Source organism: Bubalus kerabau, chromosome 8 (genome assembly GCF_029407905.1).
Source record: "Bubalus kerabau isolate K-KA32 ecotype Philippines breed swamp buffalo chromosome 8, PCC_UOA_SB_1v2, whole genome shotgun sequence".
Classification (NCBI taxonomy): Eukaryota; Metazoa; Chordata; class Mammalia; order Artiodactyla; family Bovidae; genus Bubalus; species Bubalus kerabau.
Window position 1 is genome coordinate 77,012,335 of NC_073631.1, and position 21,961 is coordinate 77,034,295.

Consider the following 21,961-nt stretch of genomic DNA (forward strand, 5'->3'; position numbering starts at 1 on the left):
TTCTTGATTTTGGAAGTCAAGTATCTACTCTTTCAACATTAAATGTAATTTAACTCTAGGTTTTTGATAATTTATTTTATTAACTTAAATAAAACTATATTCCTCTGCTAAAATATGAAATCTAGATTTGAGTATGTATGGTATGTACACATATTTTTGTACTTGACATTGGTTTCTACTTTCTATTTGTGTACAATTACCTCATGTTGGTTACTTTGGCTTTATTTTACATTTTAAAGACTGTTACAACTAACTAATTACTTCCCCTGCCTGATCCCAATATTCTGGTATTGTTACTTCTCTTTTTAATATATGAATTTTATAATCAGATTTTCTAGCTCTTCAGAAATTCTATTGTTTTTATTGGGATGTTGCAGTTTCAATAATTTATATGTTAATTTAGATAATATTTATTGTGATGATTAATGAGTCTATCCTATCCAAAGCATTTTTTCAAGTCATCATTGTGTTCTTCAATAGCATTTCAGAATCCTTCAGAGAGAGCTTGTCAGTTTATTGTTAGCTTTATTCTTACTTCTTTTATCTTTAAAACAATTTTTTTGGTAAATAAGAATCTCCTATTGCAACTTCCTGAAGGGTCTGATTCCTTAATGACACAGCCTTTATTAGGTTGCTGAAGTCTACCTTCAACTATTCAACATGTAAACAACATGTAAACCACCAAATTTCTTGAGGTCAAAATATAGTCCATCTGGCATTTTCAGCTTCCAAATTCAATGAAGCCATTGATGCATCCTCTGATAATAACCATCCTTTTGGAAATCATGATTGGGAAAGTAGCAAAGAGCAGAATTATGAGTACTGCTGCTGCTGCTAAGTCACTTCAGTCGTGTCCAACTCTGTGTGACCCCATAGATGGCAGCCTACCAGGCTCCCCCATCCCTGGGATTCTCCAGGCAAGAACACTGGAGTGGGTTGCCATTTCCTTCTCCAATGCATGAAAATGAAAAGTGAAAGGGAAGTCGCTCAGTCGTGTCCGACTCCTAGCGAAAATGGACTGCAGCCTACCAGGCTCCTCCTCCATGGGATTTTCCAGGCAAGAGTAATGGAGTGGGGTGCCATTGCCTTCTCCAACTATGAGTACAGAAGACAAAAATTCTGTAACTGAGTAGTTAAGTGACATAAGAGAAGGCCACCTCCATTTCTACTGCTAAGTTCCTGGACATGTGTATTTTGGTCAATAGGTTAAAGTTCATATTTTCTCTATAGGATAGCACCCAACTCTTCAGGAAGTTGTCTCCCAACCGGAACTGTAATGTAAGTTTCAGTCAGCAATTCCACATTTCTGTAAGGCAGATGCTTTTAGATGTGAGGTCTGTGATAAGATCAATGACTTACATGGGCAGAAGCATGTGAGAGACTGATCACCTCTAAGACATTCTGTAACCCAGTAGTGGTGATGATCAATACAAATCGGTGTATATAGAATAGGTATGTACTCTGATGAGAATACTTCATCTCAATGAAGAAAGAGTTCGAAAGTATCCCATCTTCTACAAGGCAGAAGATGGTAGAAAGTAGAAGAGATGCCCCTCATCTCTCACAACAATGTTTTGGATTCTGTTATTGGCAAACTGGAAAGTTGGCAATGGTAGAAGCTAGAGAATACATTGTCAAGGCAGAGCCCTAGAAAACATATTTTTCAGGGGTTAGTTCCTATGATACAAAGAAGAACAGGATAGAAGAAGATATGAAAGCATCAAACAGATGACTGGCCCAGGAGTTTTCTCATGATTACCCTCATACATATTTCCACTCTTCTCTCACAAGATTTTCTTCCCTTCTACCACTGGATTTTATCTACTTTTCTTATTTTTCTTTAGACTTCTTAGTGCCCCCCTTATACATTTAAATATACTTATACCCTATTGCTGATTGTTTTCAAGTGACCTAGTTGTACATTCTAAGTCACTTCAGTCATGTCTGACTCTTTGTGACCCCATAGACCATAGCTCACCAGGCTCTTCTGTCCATGGGGATTCTCCAGGTAAGAATCCTGGAGTGGTTTGCCATGCCCTCCTCCAGGGGATCTCCCTGACCAGGGATCAAACTCACATCTCATAGGGATCAATCTCACATCTCGCATGTCTCTTGCATTGGCAGGAGGGTTCTTTGCTACTGGTGCCACCTGAGAAGCCAACTTGGAAGACCCAGTTATACATATCTATTCTTTTTCAAATTCTTTTCCCATTTAGGTTAATATAGAGTGAAACAGGCATGAAATTAGTGTAATTCAATAAATTTTAAAATAAGTATGCATATAAAGATCCTATGGGGGGTACAAAGAAGAGAAGCCTTAAACCAAAGCTTTTGAAGTGAAGTGAAAGTCACTCAGTCATGTCCGACTCTTTGCGACCCCATGGTCTATACAGTCCATGGAACTCTCCAGGCCAGAATACTGGAGCGAGTAGCCTTTCTGTTCTCCAGGGGATCTTCCCCACCCAGGGATCAAACCCAGGTCTCCCACATTGTAGGTGAATTCCTTACCAGGTGAGCCAAAAAGCAAGCCCAAGAATACTGGAGTGGGTAGACTTTCCCTTCTCCAGAGGAGCTTCTTGACCCAGGAATCAAACTGCAGTCTCCTGCATTTCAGGTGGATTTATTCTGTGTCAAATTGTAGATAAATTATCAAACTACAGCATTAAAAATCAGGAAAAGTTGTTAACTATTTCATTAATAAAAAATTGTTTGCTGATGGTCTGATGTCCTTTGGTAAATAGCAGAAAATGATAGAAGGTGAACTGAAGCTACCCTAAGGACATTTAATCTACAAATACCTATCACTCTGTAAGAATCTGAAGAATAGGCAAATGTAGGTAACATTTTGGATCAAACACAGTATCAGAGGAATAGAGGGGGAAAGGCCTATTTAGATGCTTCTGAGGACTGATGTAGCAGGGCAAAGGCTAATAGAGTTTTGCCAAGAGAATACACTGGTCATAGCAATCACCCTCTTCCAACAACACAAGAGATGACTCTACACATGGACATCACCAGATGGTCAACACCAAAATCAGACTGATGATATTTGCAGCCAAAGATGGAGAAGCTCTATACAGTCAGCAAAAACAAGACCCAGAGCTGACTGTGGCTCAGATCATGAACTCCTTATTGCCAAATTCAGACTGAAATTGAAGAAAATAGGGAAAACCACTAGACCATTCAGGTATGACCTAAATCAAATCCCTCACGATTATACAGTGGAAGTGAGAAATAGATTTATGGGACTAGATCTGATAGACAGAGTGTCTGATGAACTATGGATGGAGGTTTGTGATATTGTATAGGAGACAGGGATCAAGACCATCCTCATGGAAAAGAAATGCAAAAAAGCAAAATGGCTGTCTGAGAAGGGCTTACAAATAGCTGAGAAAAGAAGAGAAGCAAAAAGCAAAGGAGAAAAGGAAAGATATAAACATCTGAATGCAGAGTTCCAAAGAATAGCAAGGAGAGATAAGAAAGCCTTCCTCAGCAATCAATGCAAAGAAATAGAGGAAAACAACAGAATGGGAAAGACTAGAGATCTCTTCATGAAAATTAGAGATACCAAGGGAACATTTAAAGCAAAGATGGGCTCGATAAAGGACAGAAATGGTATGGACCTAACAGAAGCAGAAGATATTAAGAAAAGGTGTCAAGAATACACAGGAGAACTGTACAAAATAGATCTTCACGACCCAGATAATCATGATGGTTTGATCACTGACCTAGAGCCAGACATCCTGGAATGTGAAGTCAAGTGGGCCTTAGAAAGCATCAATATAAACAAAGCTAGTGGAGGTGATGGAATTCCAGTGGAGCTATTTCAAATCCTGAAAGATGACACTGTGAAAGTGCTGCACTCAATATGCCAGCAAATTTGGAAAACTCAGCAGTGGCCACAGGACTGCAAAAAGTCAGTTTTCATTTCAGTCCTAAAGAAAGGCAATGCCATAGAATGCTCAAACTACCGCACAATTGCACTCATCTCACACGCTAGTAAAGTAATGCTCAAAATTCTCCAAGCCAGGCTTCAGCAATATGTGAACCGTGAACTTCCTGATGTTCAAGCTGGTTTTAGAAAAGGCAGAGGAACCAGAGATCAAATTGCCAACATCTGCTGGATCATGGAAAAAGCAAGAGAGTTCCAGAAAAACATCTATTTCTGCTTTATTGACTATGCCAAAGCCTTTGACTGTGTGGATCACAATAAACTGTGGGAAAGTCTGAAAGAGAAAGGAATACCAGACCACCTGACCTGCCTCTTGAGAAATCTGTATGCAGGTCAGGAAGCAACAGTTAGAACTGAACATGGAACAACAGACTGGTTCCAAATAGGAAAAGGAGTACATCAAGGCTCTATATTGTCACCCTGCTTATTTAACTTATATGCAGAGTGCATCATGAGAAACGCTGGGCTGGAAGAAGCACAAGCTGGAATCAAGATTGCCAGGAGAAATATCAATAACCTCAGACATGCAGATGACACCACCCTTATGGAAGAAAGTGAAGAGGAATTCAAAAGCCTCTTGATGAAAGTGAAAGAGGAGAGTGAAAAAGTTGGCTTAAAGCTCAAAATTCAGAAAACGAAGATCATGGCATCTGGTCCCATCACTTCATGGGAAAGAAATGGGGAAAGAGTGGAAACAGTGTCAGACTTTGTTTTGGGGGGCTCCAAAATCACCGCAGATGGTGACTGCAGCCATGAAATTAAAAGACGCTTACTCCTTGGAAGGAAATTTATGACCAACCTAGATAGCATATTCAAAAGCAGAGATATTATTTTGCCAACAAAGATCCGTCTAGTCAAGGCTATGGTTTTTCCAGTGGTCATGTATGGATGTGAGAGTTGGACTATGAAGAAAGCTGAACACGAAGAAAAGATGATTTTGAATTGTGGTGTTGGAGAAGACTCTTGAGAATCCGTTGGACTGCAAGGAGATCCAACCAGTCCATCCTAAAGCAGATCAGTCCTGGGTGTTCATTGGAAGGACTGATGCTAAAGCTGAAACTCCAATACTTTGGCCACCTCATGCGAAGAGTTGATTCATTGGAAAAAACCCTGATGCTGGGAAGGATTGGGGGCAGGAGGAGAAGGGGATGACAGAGGATAAGATGGCTCGATGGCATCACCGACTCCACGGACATGAGTTTGAGTGAACTCTGGGAGTTGGTGATGGACAGAGAGGCCTGGCATGCTGTGATTCATGGGGTCACAAAGAGTCAGACACGACTGAGCAACTGAACTGAACTGAACTGAGGACTGATATGGAGAAGGAAATGGCAACCCACTCCAGTATTCTTGCCTGGAGAATCCCAGGGACATAGGAGCCTGGTGCGCTGCCGTCTATCGTGTCGCAGAGTTGGACATGACTGAAGCGACTTAGCCAATGCAGCACTAGCAGAAGAGTGATGAATGGCAGTTCAAGAGATATGAAAACTGAGTAATTCCTGTAAATACCATTACCGAGTAGTCTTTCTATCTAAGCAATGATTTCAAATGCCTTGACTTTTAAATATACATATGCATAATTTTTCTCAATGCATCCTTTTTGACCTTATATGAAATTCAAGAACTTTTTTCTCTGTCCTTTCCACACATTTCTCTGCTTATGTTTATGAATTTCCACCAAAGAGAGCAGCAATCTTCATTGATACTTCTACATTTTAAAGCTGCAAATATCAGATGTGAAATAATAAACTTACAGCAATGGAAATCCACAAAATTGATCCATTAAATCAAATTTTCATTCTTTAGAATAAATCTGTAAAATGAGTACTTGGAGTAAATCATGATTTTTTAGGCCTCATATAGTTTAAGAATTTCTCAGGTGAATTGATGGGCACACACAGCTTTTGCAACCATCACTCTAGACACAGAGGTCTTTCATCTGGCAATTTTCTTGAATTTCAGAGTTATGTTTTATTCTTACTTTTACATCTATATTTTCATAATGTCTGGCATAGAGGAATAAAATTTTTATTGACTGAATTTTATAATAATCACAATAAATCAATTGGTTCATATAAAGCTAACATTTTAAGTATATTTCAAAGTATAGTCATCAAAGTGTAGGTTTTCTTGATTTATCTTTTACAAATAATAGATCATTTTCAACTGTTCTAACTTTCAACTGAGAGGTTTTAGAGGAATATCATATTCTCAATCATAGGACGTTTACCAATTTCAGACTGCATAACAGAGGTTTTTGAAGGGGTAGTTTTCTAGTGACCTCTACTTCCTCATTTCCCTTCCATTTCTCAATTTATTGGGCTTCCCTGGTATCTCAGATGGTAAAGAATCTGCCGGCAATGTAGGAGACCTGGGTTCAATCCCTAGGTTGGGAAGATCCCTGGAGAAGGGTATGGCTACCCACTACAGTATACTTTCTTGGAGAATTTCATGGACAGCGGAGCCGGGTGGGCTACAGTCCATGGCGGTCACAAACAATCAGACACGACTCAGTGACTAAAGCTTTCACTTTCTCAATTTATTAGTCTCTGCCTCCATTATTCAGAAACAAGTCTAATTAATGACCTTGAAACTGCTACACAACAGACACTTTCAATCCTGACTTGAAGTTTGCATTGAATAAGATAATGTTTTTTCCTCCTCCTACTTATTGAAGCTTCCTTTATTTGATTGTATGGACCCTCGATAATCCTTCCATCATTTTCATTCTTGGGGTTATTCTTTAAATATCAGTGTTTTTTGAGGGTGCTATCATCATCCTCCTTTTACCTACTCTTAGTGATGTCATCCCACTTTAATAATGCATATACTCTCTGTGGGAGACAGCATTTTTCTTTAGAATGTTTCCTATGATTTCCATCATTCCCTCTATGGAGGGCAGATTATACTTCTTGGTCCTTCTGATGGTGGACCTAGCCATGTGATTTGTTTTGGTCACTGGACAATGAGCATAAGGCAACTTACTTGATGTACCCCAAGGTCTCAAGAGACATCATGAGCTTTTGCTAGCTCTTTTAGCATTTTGCCATCATCCACTATAAAAATTTTTTTTAAACCCCTTAAGAAATTTCTAACCACAGGATAAGGAGACCCATGAAGCAGTGATGAGATGAATTGCAGCCTGAAGACAATGCAATCTATTGGGCTGGCCAAGAAGTTCATTCTGTTTTTTCTATAATATCTTATATAAATCTTTGAGCAAACTTTTTGGCCAACCCTGTAGTTCAGCAGGGCCACAGCTAATCCACAGACCCAAAATTAAAAAAAAAAGTACTTGTCAGTAAACCACTGAGCCTTGGGACAGTTTCTATTTGGAATTTTTGATACAAGTATTTGCTACTATGCCACTTGCCACTTCTTTGTTAATGTCTCTCAAATCATTCTCCTGAAGCTTAAACAAAAATTTCAAACTCTCATTTTAATGTCCTCACCAGGATGCTTTGTGAAAGTGAAAGTGTTAGTCGCTCAGTTGTGTTCAACTCTGTGACCCCATGGACTGTAGCCAGCCAGGCTCCTTTGTCCATGGGATGTTCCAGGCAAGAATACTGGAGTGAGTAGCAATTCCCTTCTCTAGGGGATCTTTCCGACCCTGGGATCGAACCCAGGTCTCCTCCACTGCAGGTAGGTAGATTCTTTACCATCTGAGCCCCCAGGGAAGCCCTGGATGATTCATAGGTATCTCAAATTTAATATATACAAAAATGAATTTACCTTCTCTCAAGGTAAGCTAATTTCTCCATGTTATTTCCTATTTCAGTAAAGAAGAATTGCATATGTCTACTCTCCAAGCATAAAAGCCAAAGCACTATCCTCTCTCCTTCTTCCTAGACTAGTTGTTGATTAGTCAATCATGAATCCCCTTGAGAGTAAGATAATCCTATAAGCTACGATGTTTTTCTGTAGCATTTTATATATCCCTAAAAGCTACCTTAATTTTTTCATGAAACAAGGAAAAATAGAAACAAAAAAAAATGTTGTTGATTATTTTTTTCTCCTCATCCTCAATGCTACTACATTGGTTTGAACGTTCATAATTTCTTACAAGGAACAGTACAAGTATACGTCTAACTTTCTCCACATTATTCTCCCACGTGTTTCTCCACTCCTCTTTCAGTGTTCCTTTTAGTGTCTGTTTGATCTACTTAAAATCCTCATTTGCTAGCAATTTTCAGAGTAAATAAAATCAAAGAACATACAAGCCCAACTTGCTATCGAAATATGGTGACACACCTAAACATATATACGTGAGAACTTGGAGTACAGAATTCAGAAGAAGAAAATATGGCTAATTTTGTTTTTTCTACAGTTACAGGGTGTTTAAAATCAATAAGATTTCATGTTTAACAATGGCTTCAAGAAACTGAGTTGAATTGTCCCCAAATAAGCCAACCAACGGAAAGCAATGTGTAATTGCACCTAAGACTTTTTTCAGTCTCAACTCAATACAGAACCTAATATTAACATGTAAGAAAATCTCCTTTTATAAAATTATTACTAATTCAAGTGAGTTCTATTTTATGAGTTTAGCAGGTCTTTTCCTAAGCTCTTCAGTGTATTTGTTTTTAATTGAATCTATATTTTTTATGCCTGTGTTCAAGTTCCTCCTATAAAAACTAACACGTTTGGTGGATGGTCTGATTTTAAGAATTGTGTTTTTCTCTTTTCATATTGTATATCGCCCTAATGTTAAGTCATTTTAATGATAACTTAAAATATGTAAGTGCTACTGGGTGACATTCTCATTATATGCTTTCTATTACAAATTCAGAATACTTTATTATTATATTTGAAGAGCTCTAAAAAATCAGTAAACACATCATAAAAGACTCTCTAAATTCTTCATGGATTTATCACCAAAATTGTATTTTAAAATACATAAATATTATGACAAACACTTAATTAAAAACTCTGCTTTGAGGATATAGGTGTACAAATTAATAATCTTCTATAACCTAATAAAATACTGTGATATCTAGTACCTATATAATGTCATATATTTCACTTCCTTCTACAATTAAACTGGCTAAGGAATAATTCAGAATTAAAATAGTGACTTTACTTCTACTACTGTGAGGCACAGAGAATTCTTTGTTTAGCAGCTGTGGCTATTGACAAAATGAGGCTATCTAGTCTAGAGTATTGCTTTGTATTTTGGGAGTCCAAAATCATTTGGGGGAAGATTCAAATTCTAGGTATGTTTTTATAGATGTCATATTCTTACTCCATGTTTTCCTTTGGAATTATAGCCTAAAAGCCTTTAAGGCCTTAGAAAACATGAACTCTGAGGTCATTTGAAAAACCTTGAAATCAGTGATCCTGAGACAGTCCTTCCTCTACATTGCCTCCCACAGCATCACAATGAAGCCTGCTATAATGACTGAATTGTCCTTTATACTCTTATCTCGTAGTCCAAGTGGCATATGTGTGGTATCGACCATGCAGGATAAAACATTATACTTAACCACCAACTCTCCAATTGCACATATGTGTAGAGCACTTAACTTCAATGAACTTCATTCTGCCTGGTCCTGGTTATCTTTTCAATTTATAAAGATTACTTTATAACTGTGCTGTGCTATGCTTAGTCACTCAGTTGTATCCAACTCTTTGTGACCCCATGGACTGTACCCTGCCAGGACCCTCTGTCCATGGGATTCTCCAGACAAGAATACTGGAGTGAGTTGCCCTGCCCTCCTCCAGGGGATCTCTGGTCTCCCACATTACCGGCAGATTCTTCACCATCTGAACCACCAGGGAAGCCCAAGAATACTGGAGTGGGTAGCCTATCCCTTTTCCAGGAAATCTTCCCAACCCAGGGTCTCCTGCATTGCAGGCAGATTCTTCACCATCTGAACCACCAGGGAAGCCCAAGAATACTGGAGTGGGTAGCCTATCCCTTTTCCAGGAAATCTTCCCAACCCAGGGTCTCCTGCATTGCAGGCAGATTCTTCACCATTTGAACCACCAGGGAAGCCCAAGAATATTGGTGTGGGTAGCCTATCCCTTTTCCAGGAAATCTTCCCAACCCAGGGTCTCCTGCATTGCAGACAGATTCTTCACCAGCTGAGTCACCAGGGAAGTCCATTAGGTCTTACTATTTACCTTATCTGAAATAATCTGTAAACTTAATGATCAAAGCCTTCATTTCAGGTTTAGTCACTGTTGGAAGACTGCTATATTCCAAACTTGACTGCTGTACATTCTTAGAATTGACATTGATTCATTGTTAAATATACTCATCTTGAAGGGAAGTATTAAAACTCTGTAATATATCAAGATAGACTATGAATGCTTTTAAATTTTTCATTTTTAAAAAAATTTATGAAAGTTATTGAAAGAACTTTATTCTTTATGTTCTATATGAAGTTGATATCAAATTCCTGATTTCACAAAGGGATTCTGAATATCGTACTGAAAGAGGTAGACTACAAATGTGTTTGTAGTATATAAACATAACTTTATTTAAAATATTTTTGGTTTCTTGGCTTTTTAAAAATTTATTCAATTTTTCTGTTGACTTAGAACATTACTAATTAGAAACTTGCTAATTAATTGGTCTAGCAGTCATTAGTCTTCAAATTGTAGATGGTGATTACTTTCAATAAATTTCTACTGACATTAAAATTATGCCAAAAATTAAAAAAAAATTATGCCAATAATGCCAAACTCTGGGCAAGCATGATATGTGCTTCCATATTTACTGGTCAGTCTAGAACTAATTAGAAGGTTATTGGGATACACTTTTGAATGAAACTGCCAATATCATTGAAAATAATAAAAAATCTCACATGCCCATGGCATTTGATTTCTGCTTCTAAATTATATAGTTCTCAAATTCTGTAACAATCGTACAAAGTTAGTTCTCAAACTCTAACAATCATAAAGCATGTTTTGGATCACCTCACTATCAAAGAATGTTACAGCTAGAACAGACATTATAGATTAACTAATTCAAATTGATTAACATGCAAGGAAATCAAAGTCCCAACTGACAGAATATACTACCTTGAAAATGAAAAAGTTTGGATGGGACAGAGCAGGAATCAGAAACCAAATCTAATTCTCAGACCAATGTTCCTTCTGGTTATTTGAGGAAAGGAGTGAGGATGCAGTTCAGCACTACGGAAAAAGCCTAGAGGGAAATTTTGGCGAGGTCCAATTATAGGATCAGACTCTTATTATCTCCCAGCACTGGGAGAAAGGAAAGGAAGGGAAGGGGAGGAGATGACATATCCAATGAAAAATAGATTCTTGCTTTTGTTTTATGTATGTACTTTTTCTCTTTAGATGCTAGGATGATTCTCTTATTCACTGAAATTAATTTACTGAAATATGCCTAATTGTAGATCTTTCTTTTATCTTTCCTTTCAGAGCCTCTTCAATTTGGAATACCTTGCCATTTCCTAAGTAAAAATGTTTTCTTCTGCAGTTATTTTTTTGTTTCTCCTCACTCTCTTGCTTTGAATATTGCTGTTCTTTAACACTTAAGGAACTAACAGTCCTCATTTTCAGCAAATCTATGATCTCTTCTACAATAAGATTTAACTCTATTTCACAGAGATTTTATAATACAAATGAAAGCAATAGGAATTGTAATATGGTATACCTTGCTAGATACATACTGCTTCCATAGTTACTAATATTAGTTCTTAAAGATCAATAAATAAAGAAAATCCTGTTTTTTAGAAAACAGTTTAGTCCTCCCTTATAAGTTCAAAGTCTTTATTATTCTAAATTCTGTTAGCATACTTCAAGCTCATCTTCTAACCAAGTTTAATACAATAATACCTGTCACTGCGTACTATATTTTACACAGAATAAACCTTTTTAATTTTAATAATTGTTTTAATTTCTAAGAACTTCAGTTCTCTTATCTGGAACATTTTAGTGTTGTGTTACACTCTCTAAATGTCACTCTCATTATTAAATAGAATATTTTAAAACCTGAGTATTTAAAATTATTTGATTTGACTGCTCAGAGGCCCACACTGTTGAACTTCAGGGTGGATTTAATTCATTCTAACTTATTTTTTTTTTTTTTTTTAGTTTTTTGTTTTTTTTTTTAATTTTTTTTTCTTTTTTTTTTTTTAATTTTATTTTATTTTTAAACTTTACATAACTGTATTAGATTTGCCAAATATCAAAATGAATCCGCCACAGGTATACATGTGTTCCCCATCCTGAACCCTCCTCCCTCCTCCCTCCCCATTCCATCCCTCTGGGTCGTCCCAGTACACCAGCCCCAAGCATCCAGTATCGTGCATCGAACCTGGACTGGCAACTCATTTCATACATGATATTTTACATGTTTCAATGCCATTCTCCCAAATCTTCCCACCCTCTCCCTCTCCCACAGAGTCCATAAGACTGTTCTATACATCAGTGTCTCTTTTGCTGTCTCGTACACAGGGTTATTGTTACCATCTTTCTAAATTCCATATATATGCGTTAGTATACTGTATTGGTGTTTTTCTTTCTGGCTTACTTCACTCTGTATAATAGGCTCCAGTTTCATCCACCTCATTAGAACTGATTCAAATGTATTCTTTTTAATGGCTGAATAATACTCCATTGTGTATATGTACCACAGCTTTCTTATCCATTCATCTGCTGATGGACATCTAGGTTGCTTCCATGTCCTGGCTATTATAAACAGTGCTGCGATGAACATTGGGGTACTCGTGTCTCTTTCCCTTCTGGTTTTCTCAGTGTGTATGCCCAGCAGTGGGATTGCTGGATCATAAGGCATGTCTATTTCCAGTTTTTTAAGGAATCTCCACACTGTTCTCCATAGTGGCTGTACTAGTTTGCATTCCCACCAACAGTGTAAGAGGGTTCCCTTTTCTCCACACCCTCTCCAGCATTTATTGCTTGTAGACTTTTGGATCGCAGCCATTCTGACTGGCGTGAAATGGTACCTCATAGTGGTTTTGATTTGCATTTCTCTGATAATGAGTGATGCTGAGCATCTTTTCATGTGTTTGTTAGCCATCTGGATGTCTTCTTTGGAGAAATGTCTATTTAGTTCTTTGGCCCATTTTTTGATTGGGTCATTTATTTTTCTGGAGTTGAGCTGTAGGAGTTGCTTGTATATTCTCGAGATTAGTTGTTTGTCAGTTGCTTCATTTGCTATTATCTTCTCCCATTCTGAAGGCTGTCTTTTCACCTTGCTAATAGTTTCCTTTGATGTGCAGAAGCTTTTAAGGTTAATTAGGTCCCATTTGTTTATTTTTGCTTTTATTTCCAATATTCTGGGAGGTGGGTCATAGAGGATCCTGCTGTGATGTATGTCAGAGAGTGTTTTGCCTATGTTCTCCTCTAGGAGTTTTATAGTTTCTGGTCTTACGTTTAGATCTTTAATCCATTTTGAGTTTATTTTTGTGTATGGTGTTAGAAAGTGTTCTAGTTTCATTCTTTTACAAGTGGTTGACCAGAGTTCCCAGCACCACTTGTTAAAGAGATTGTCTTTAATCCATTGTATATTCTTGCCTCCTTTGTCGAAGATAAGCTGTCCATATGTGCGTGGATTTATCTCTGGGCTTTCTATTTTGTTCCATTGATCTATATTTCTGTCTTTGTGCCAGTACCATACTGTCTTGATAACTGTGGCTTTGTAGTAGAGCCTGAAGTCAGGTAGGTTGATTCCTCCCGTTCCATTCTTCTTTCTCAAGATCGCTTTGGCTATTCGAGGTTTTTTGTTTTTCCATACAAATTGTGAAATTATTTGTTCTAGCTCTGTGAAGAATGCTGTTGGTAGCTTGATAGGGATTGCATTGAATCTATAGATTGCTTTGGATAGTATACTCATTTTCACTACATTGATTCTTCCAATCCATGAACATGGTATATTTCTCCATCTGTTAGTGTCCTCTTTGATTTCTTTCACCAGTGTTTTATAGTTTTCTATATATAGGTCTTTAGTTTCTTTAGGTAGATATATTCCTAAGTATTTTATTCTTTCCGTTGCAATGGTGAATGGAATTGTTTCCTTAATTTCTCTTTCTGTTTTCTCATTATTAGTGTATAGGAATGCAAGGGATTTCCATTCTAACTTATTTAATGTTGGTAATTATTACCTCTTGTCAGAAATGGTAGTCACATCTCAGTTTTATCAATGCCAAGTAAAATAGATGAAAATAAAATATGAAAAACAAAAATATAAAATTTAGAAAACTTACTTTATTATTTTTGAAGCTTCAAAATTCAGTGTGGCTGCCATGGGAGGAGGGATAGAGTTTTAAGCAAAGAAAACCATAATTTCACAAAAATTTATTCCTGTGAATTAGATGCCAGATGCTACAATGCTTTTTAGCTATCTTCAGTAGGTGGTCCAGGCTCCTCGATGCCTATGTTCAAAGTTCATGTGACTTCTGTGAGATATTTTACTTTGAAGCTGCAGGCACTTAGCTAAAAGCCTGGGATTCATCTCTCCATCCCCTTGCCATGACTCCAAAGTCCATCTTTTGGTTCAAAGTTTCCTTTTTCTTTAATATTTATTTATTCATCTATGTGGCTGCACTGGGTCTTAATTGCAGCATGTGGGATCTTGTTCCTGGAGCAGAGATCAAACCTGGGCCCTATGCATTGGGAGTTTGGAGTCTTAGCCATTGGACCATCAGGGAAGTCCGCAAAGTTTACTTTGAATTAAAAGATGTTATTGGGATTCTAGAAAAGTTGGAATAGGGAAGGTTAAGGAATCTCTTTACCCTCCACTGAAGACTCTATTCCATCTAATGAGCTTTCTCAATGTAGTGCGGACTGGCATAGGCTTTAAATATCACATACATGATTGGAACATTTCTATTTTCTATCTATTATAGAATGCCTTAACCCTTAACACATTCAATGATACATTCTGGGAAATAAAGAGAAATATAATATAAAATATCCATAGCTTCAGTATACCATCTCAATATGTGTATTCAAATCCTAGGCTATACTTTCTAAACTGGAAATTTACTAAGATAATTTTTTGTGTGTTAACTTAGCCCATGCCACCTATATAAAAGGGCAAACTCATTAGAATTGCAAGTTCCTTGATAGCATGGTCTCAATCTTTTCAAAGACATTTCCCAGGATACTACAAATGCTCACTAAACTTTATTTTTTAATAGTCACAGTTCCCTGAATCTATTATGTTCTTTCAGGCCCTCTTATGTTGCTTATTAAGCCTGAAACATGATCCTACACTTCTGCATAAGAAATATATTCCTGCTCATCTTTCTAGACTCAGTTCAAATATCTATTTTATGAAGCCTTTTCTAGCCACTTCTACCCTATTTGGACTTCCACAACGCCTTTATTATTGGACTTATTTGATAGTCTGATTTATTTATGTGGATTTGTTCTATGTGACTCAATTTTCCACCACATGTAGAAAGTATAAGGCCTATTTTATAGGGATTAAAAATATCAATACTTTTCCCATCCCAATGGCCTGTTTTACAGACTGCATGGAGCCCTAGTGTTGGGCAATGTGTTCTGCTTATAACACTCCTCAGAGCTATATTTTTGTCATTTAGTAATTAACTAATATAAACATTGAATACAAAAAATATCTTGCATACATTTTAAATAATACTAATTGGACAAAAAATGTGAAGGCAGGGCTAACCCAAAGTAACATTTTCCATTTGAGGGTTTTATCAAAACATTTCTTTGGCAATCTCAGCTCAGACCTTTCAGAGTCTCCTCCTATTTCCAGGTGGTACATCCTTTTCTCAAATTCCAGACCAATTACCCAGAGCTCTGAGCTCATTAGTTTGGTTTTTCATTGTTATTATTCCTAACTCAATGTGTCTAACACTTTCTGAGAACTTTAGATACATTAACTCATTTAATTGAATCCTGAAAACAACCCCTAGGATGTGGGTGCTATTATTATTCGCATTTAATAAGTAAGGAAGCAGAGAAAAAAAGAAGAAATATCTTTGACTCTGTAAATCTTCCCTGGTTCCCTTAAATTATATCATTATAGTATCAAAGTACTATTTTTATTGGTCACAATAAAATGGTTGTTGTTGTTTTTTAGTCGCTAAGCCAGTCCAACTCTTTTGCGACCCCACAGACTATAACCCACCAAGCTCCTCTGTCCATGAGATTTCCCACGTAAGAGTACTGGAGTGTGCTGCCATTTCCTTCTCCAGGGCATCTTCCCAACCCAGGAATCAAACTTCCATCTCCTGCATTGGCAGGCATATTCTTTACCAATGAGCCACCCGGGAAGCCCCCAATATTTTATTAGAGTAAATGTCTGATATTAAAGTTTTAACATTGCCTTATAGTTGTATAGTGCTTTATCACTTAGAAAACACTTTTATAAACATGATCTCATTTAGTTTTTGCAGTGACATGGTAATGTGAAGGATGAATCAAACTGAGGCCTAGCGAGATTAAAACAGAGCAGATTTATACCAAAGTGCTTATTTTATGCCAAGATACCATTTTATGTTTAAACAGGTCATTGTTGTAAGTTAAATAATGGTTCATTGATGACAAATTCTAATCTCTGAAAGAATATGATTAAGTTAGGAATTTGAGATGGGGAGATGATCTTGAATTACACAGGTGGGCCCTTAATGCCATATCCTTACAAGAGAGATTGTGAGAGACTGTATAGAGAGGAGAAGCGATGGAAGAAGGAGCAGACAGAGATTTGAAGGCACTGGCCTTGAAATCTAGAATTATATGCAGCCACAAGCCAAGGAATGCCGGCAATCTACAGAAGCTGGAAGAGGAAGAAGCAGATGTTCACCTAGAGCCTTAATAAAGTGTATGGCTCAGCCAACACCTTGATTTTGGCCCAGAAAAACAGATTTTGGACGTTTTGGCTTCTAGCGCTATAAGAAAATAAGTTTCTGCTATTTTAAGCTGCAGTGATTGTGATAATTTATTCAGCAGCCACAGTAAAATAATACAAGCATGAACTGAAACGTATTTTAGTTCTGAACTGATTAGTGATTAAATAAGCATAGGTGCCCCTTAGTTACTCAGTATGTAAGGTCCAAATTGCCTTTTCCTTCACCAGGGGATCTTCCGAACCCAGGGATCGAACCTGGGTTTCCTGCATTGCAGGTGGATTCTTTACTGACTGAGCTACCAGGGAAACCCCCAGAGGAATCTAGTAAATCACAATTTCTTTGCATTCAATAGAGAACAGTCTCTTAATTTCCCCAATTTCACAAGAAAGAATATCAACAATAGGCAACTGGTTGCTATTGCTTCAACCCTGTTTTCCTGCTGCATCAATATTCATCTTACGACATACATCAAATGCATAAATAATTGCCACCTTTCAGCAATTATTGTCCATGAAATTCTTTTGTCTCTAGATTAGTGTCTTCTTGACTCTCTGGTTTGCCTTCTCCTTTCCCATGATTCGTGTGTCACCCAACCATTTACCTCTCTCACTGAGTTTCTGTCCTCAAAGTTTTCTAGGACATTCCCCTCTTCTTCTTCTATACTCTCATACTATGTGATTCCCATCTTCCCTTATTTTTCTGTTTGATTTTTAACTACTTCTTTATTCACTTCCCTCTTCTGGTTTCCTGGTATTTCTATGAAATTTTTAAATCTACTTGCTTTGCTAATGTTTACTGCTCAGTTTTTTTTTTTAAGTTATTGTTATGAACTCTTAAGAATAGCTCAGTGACAACAACAAATTCCTATATCGCTTTTGCAACAGAGTTGTACAGCATCCTTTTTTTCTAATACAGTTTTACATTTCTGAAAATGTGAAAGGGCTGTGATGCTTTGATTTGTAACAACCATCACTTTGCTGAGCTGTACCACATTCTGAGTCTGTGCCAGCATAATTTTATCTAAATTGAGCTGACACAGATTTTGAAGTAATTGTTGAAGGACCTTAATTTCTTATAATGCCCCTTTCACGTCCTTAAATCTAGTTACTCTCTCAATTAAAGAAAGGGGACACCAGAGTGGAATCTTTATCAGTAGGTCCAAACCCTGATCTTTATAATGCAATGCCTGGGCCTTGTCACTGCGATCTACTGACAAAAGCGTTAACAGCCAAGTTAATGATTTAGTGTTCAGTTCACCTAGTTTGAGAGGACTGACAGCTAAGCTTTGGAACTCTGCCTACCTGCAAATTTATAGGCGGTTCCTGGAAACAACCTACCTGAATTTTATTCATATATTTCCTTATTTATACCCTAATTCCAAAAAAGAATTTAAGGTATCTTACTGAGATAAGATATATTAAAAGAGGGTAAAACCAAAAAAGGGGAAGCACATTGATCATAATGTCATATACATGTGAAGGTGGGCTGCAAATTCGGCACCAAGCTTTCTGAGCAGGCAAAATTATAACTCAGTTCAGTGAACTCAGCTCTTCTTCATCTGAAAAGTAGAAAGAAATTCCTCCCAAAGGTCCTTAAGAAAAAGATACTGCTCAGGAAATGAACACTTTCCTTACATGTGTACTGCAAACTTCCACAGGGCCATTTACAATATTCATAAATAGAAGTCCCAGGTATCAAAATAAAGTATTTGTCAATAAAACACTAGTCTAAGGGAAGGTGAAAATTTCATTCATTCAGTTCAGCTGTGCTATCAGGAAACCCACAGTCCAAATAATATTTCTGACACTTTCCAAATCTCTACCTCTGTTTTCACTGTCATTTCTGATTATTACTGATAATTTCTGATCATATCTCTAACTTTCAAAAATCTACAGATCTGTCAAAGGCTAGTTCATATATTATGTTCAGGCATGTAATAGAGAGGACAAGAGCAAAGGATTTGGAGTCAGAAAGAACCAGGTTAGAATCCTGGCTCATTTATGTAAAAGCTGTGTGAACCGAGGCAAGTTACTTAAATTCTCCAAGCATCTGCTTCCATAGCTTTGAAATGGAACTAAAATTCTATCGCACTAAGATTGCTAATAGCTTTAAATCTAATCATGGAACATAAGAACTCCATAAATAATAACTGTAGCTGGTTAGAAGAGCCTTTTTAAATGTCATTTCCCTCTTCGTGTTCACACAGAAGCATGATATAAAGATGCATAAGATACGCAGCCATGTTTCGTTTGTTTCCTATCACCTATGTGACACTACTCACCTTAGGTTAGTCAAATGCCCCAGAGATTCCTGCCCACTGGTGTACACCTTCTAGCCTGTGTCTGGGTTTCTGACCCACAAGAAATAAGATGATGAATTCTGTCAGTTTAAACAGCTAAATATGTGTTAATTTATTACATTGCAATAGAAAACTAATACAGGCATGTTATCAATAGTTAAGCTTTATTATCTTAAGCTGCCTCAAGGATAAAAGGAGACAATAGCATTCATTTGTCAGCAGTGTTGTGAGGGCCAATTATGATTATAAGTGTTTATAAATACATGTTTATAAATACCAAACACTCTGAAATCTAGGATGGCATTATTAATCTCACAAACATACAATGCTTAAGGATTACTTTTGTATTCTGGCAATTTCTTCATGGCTCTTATCTCCCCTCATTACATTGTGAACTACTGAAAGACAGAGCTACTATCTTATGTATCTCTGGATCTGAATAAAAAATTCTTGCAAAATTAGTGATGATGATAGAAATCAGAATAGTGGTTTCCTCAACAGGGCAAAGGAGAAGATCAGACTGGGAAGGGACACTTGTATCTTAACCTGGGGAGTATATGTGCAATATTCTTCAAGGTGGGCCCTTAATATTTGTGCACTTCATAGATTTTTTTGTACGTAAATTATCCACATTTTTAAAAAAGTTTTTTTTGATGTGGACCATTTTTTAAAGTCTTTATTTAATTTATTACAATATTGTTTCTGTTTTATGTTTTGTTTTGTTTTGTTTTGGCTGTGAGGCATGTGGGATCCTAGCTCCCCAACCAGGGATCAAACTCATACCCTCTGCATTGGAAAGCAAAGTCATAACAACTGGACTGCCAAGGAAATCCTAAATTATCCAATTTTTGATGATGATGTTGAACTCATTAATCCATGATGAACATAGTATTATTTTTAGTGGAATATATAATTTTTATTACTTAAGCAAATTTGACAGAAAATGAAATGGACACACACTAGGTTTTCCAGGGTGAAAGCCATGGCAGCCGCTATACTACACGGTCAAACATGGCAAGATGGATATTTAATATCCTGTCCCTGAGACAGGGTCTCAGGCTTGTCAGGGAAAACTTCAGTGATAAGTGGCTTCAAAATAGACCTTTCTGTTTTCTATAAATGAATAAAGAAATAAGTAAATCAAGATCATAGAAGTAGCTCATTCAGTCCTATCTTGTGCCTAGATATTTCTAGCACCTCCAGAGCTCGATAAATTATTACAGTGTCACCAGCATGTTTAAAAATTAAAATTATGTATTTAAATGGTCTTCATAAATTATTTAGCTTTCATTAGGAAAACAAAAGACATAATATTCACAGAACACTGAGGCCAACAGTAAAAGTAGCAATGGGCCATGGGCTTCTAGGACTCTTTCTTTTTTTTGTTGTTGTTTGTTTTTTTTTTTTTTTTAATTTTATTTTATTTTTAAACTTTACATAACTGTATTAGTTTTGCCAAATATCAAAATGAATCCGCCACAGGTATACATGTGTTCCCCATCCTGAACCCTCCTCCCTCCTCCCTCCCCATTCCATCCCTCTGGGTCGTCCCAGTGCACCAGCCCCAAGCATCCAGTATCATGCATTGAACCTGGACTGGCAACTCGTTTCATACATGATATTTTACGTGTTTCAATGCCATTCTCCCAAATCTTCCCACCCTCTCCCTCTCTCACAGAGTCCAAAAGACTGTTATATACATCAGTGTCTCTTTTGCTGTCTCATACACAGGGTTATTGTTACCTTCTTTCTAAATTCCATATATATGCGTTAGTATACTGTATTGGTGTTTTTCTTTCTGGCTTACTTCACTCTGTATAATAGGCTCCAGTTTCATCCACCTCATTAGAACTGATTCAAATGTATTCTTTTTAATGGCTGAGTAATACTCCATTGTGTATATGTACCACTGCTTTCTTATCCATTCATCTGCTGATGGACATCTAGGTTGCTTCCATGTCCTGGCTATTATAAACAGTGCTGCGATGAACATTGGGGTACACGTGTCTCTTTCCCTTCTGGTTTCCTCAGTGTGTATGCCCAGCAGTGGGATTGCTGGGTCATAAGGCAGTTCTATTTCCAGTTTTTTAAGGAATCTCCACACTGTTCTCCATAGTGGCTGTACTAGTTTGCATTCCCACCAACAGTGGAAGAGGGTTCCCTTTTCTCCACACCCTCTCCAGCATTTATTACTTGTAGACTTTTGGATCGCAGCCATTCTGACTGGTGTGAAATGGTACCTCATAGTGGTTTTGATTTGCATTTCTCTGATAATGAGTGATGTTGAGCATCTTTTCATGTGTTTGTTAGCCATCTGGATGTCTTCTTTGGAGAAATGTCTATTTAGTTCTTTGGCCCATTTTTTGATTGGGTCATTTATTTTTCTGGAGTTGAGCTGTAGGAGGTGCTTGTATATTCTCGAGATTAGTTGTTTGTCAGTTGCTTCATTTGCTATTATCTTCTCCCATTCTGAAGGCTGTCTTTTCACCTTGCTAATAGTTTCCTTTGATGTGCAGAAGCTTTTAAGGTTAATTAGGTCCCATTTGTTTATTTTTGCTTTTATTTCCAATATTCTGGGAGGTGGGTCATAGAGGATCCTGCTGTGATGTATGTCGGAGAGTGTTTTGCCTATGTTCTCCTCTAGGAGTTTTATAGTTTCTGGTCTTACGTTTAGATCTTTAATCCATTTTGAGTTTATTTTTGTGTATGGTGTTAGAAAGTGTTCTAGTTTCATTCTTTTACAAGTGGTTGACCAGATTTCCCAGTACCACTTGTTAAAGAGATTGTCTTTAATCCATTGTATATTCTTGCCTCCTTTGTCAAAGATAAGGTGTCCATATGTGCGTGGATTTATCTCTGGGCTTTCTATTTTGTTCCATTGATCTATAT

The 21,961-nt window shown here is 37.1% G+C and overlaps 1 protein-coding gene across 5 annotated transcripts in view; it reads right to left on the bottom strand.

Moving 5' to 3' along the window:
- Positions 1–21,961, bottom strand: part of LOC129659367 (uncharacterized) — a 382,363-nt gene that overhangs the window by 91,120 nt on the left and 269,282 nt on the right. Inside the window, exon 4 of one of the 5 annotated variants that reach the window (XM_055590621.1) lies at positions 20,033–20,185. The exons of 3 other annotated variants lie outside the window; for them this stretch is intronic. In XM_055590621.1, coding sequence (XP_055446596.1) covers positions 20,148–20,185 — 38 coding nt within the window. In that variant the 3' untranslated portion in view covers positions 20,033–20,147. Of the gene's footprint in view, positions 1–20,032; positions 20,186–21,961 lie in introns of those variants that run through there. One more of the 5 variants, XM_055590634.1, reaches the window with a different exon arrangement.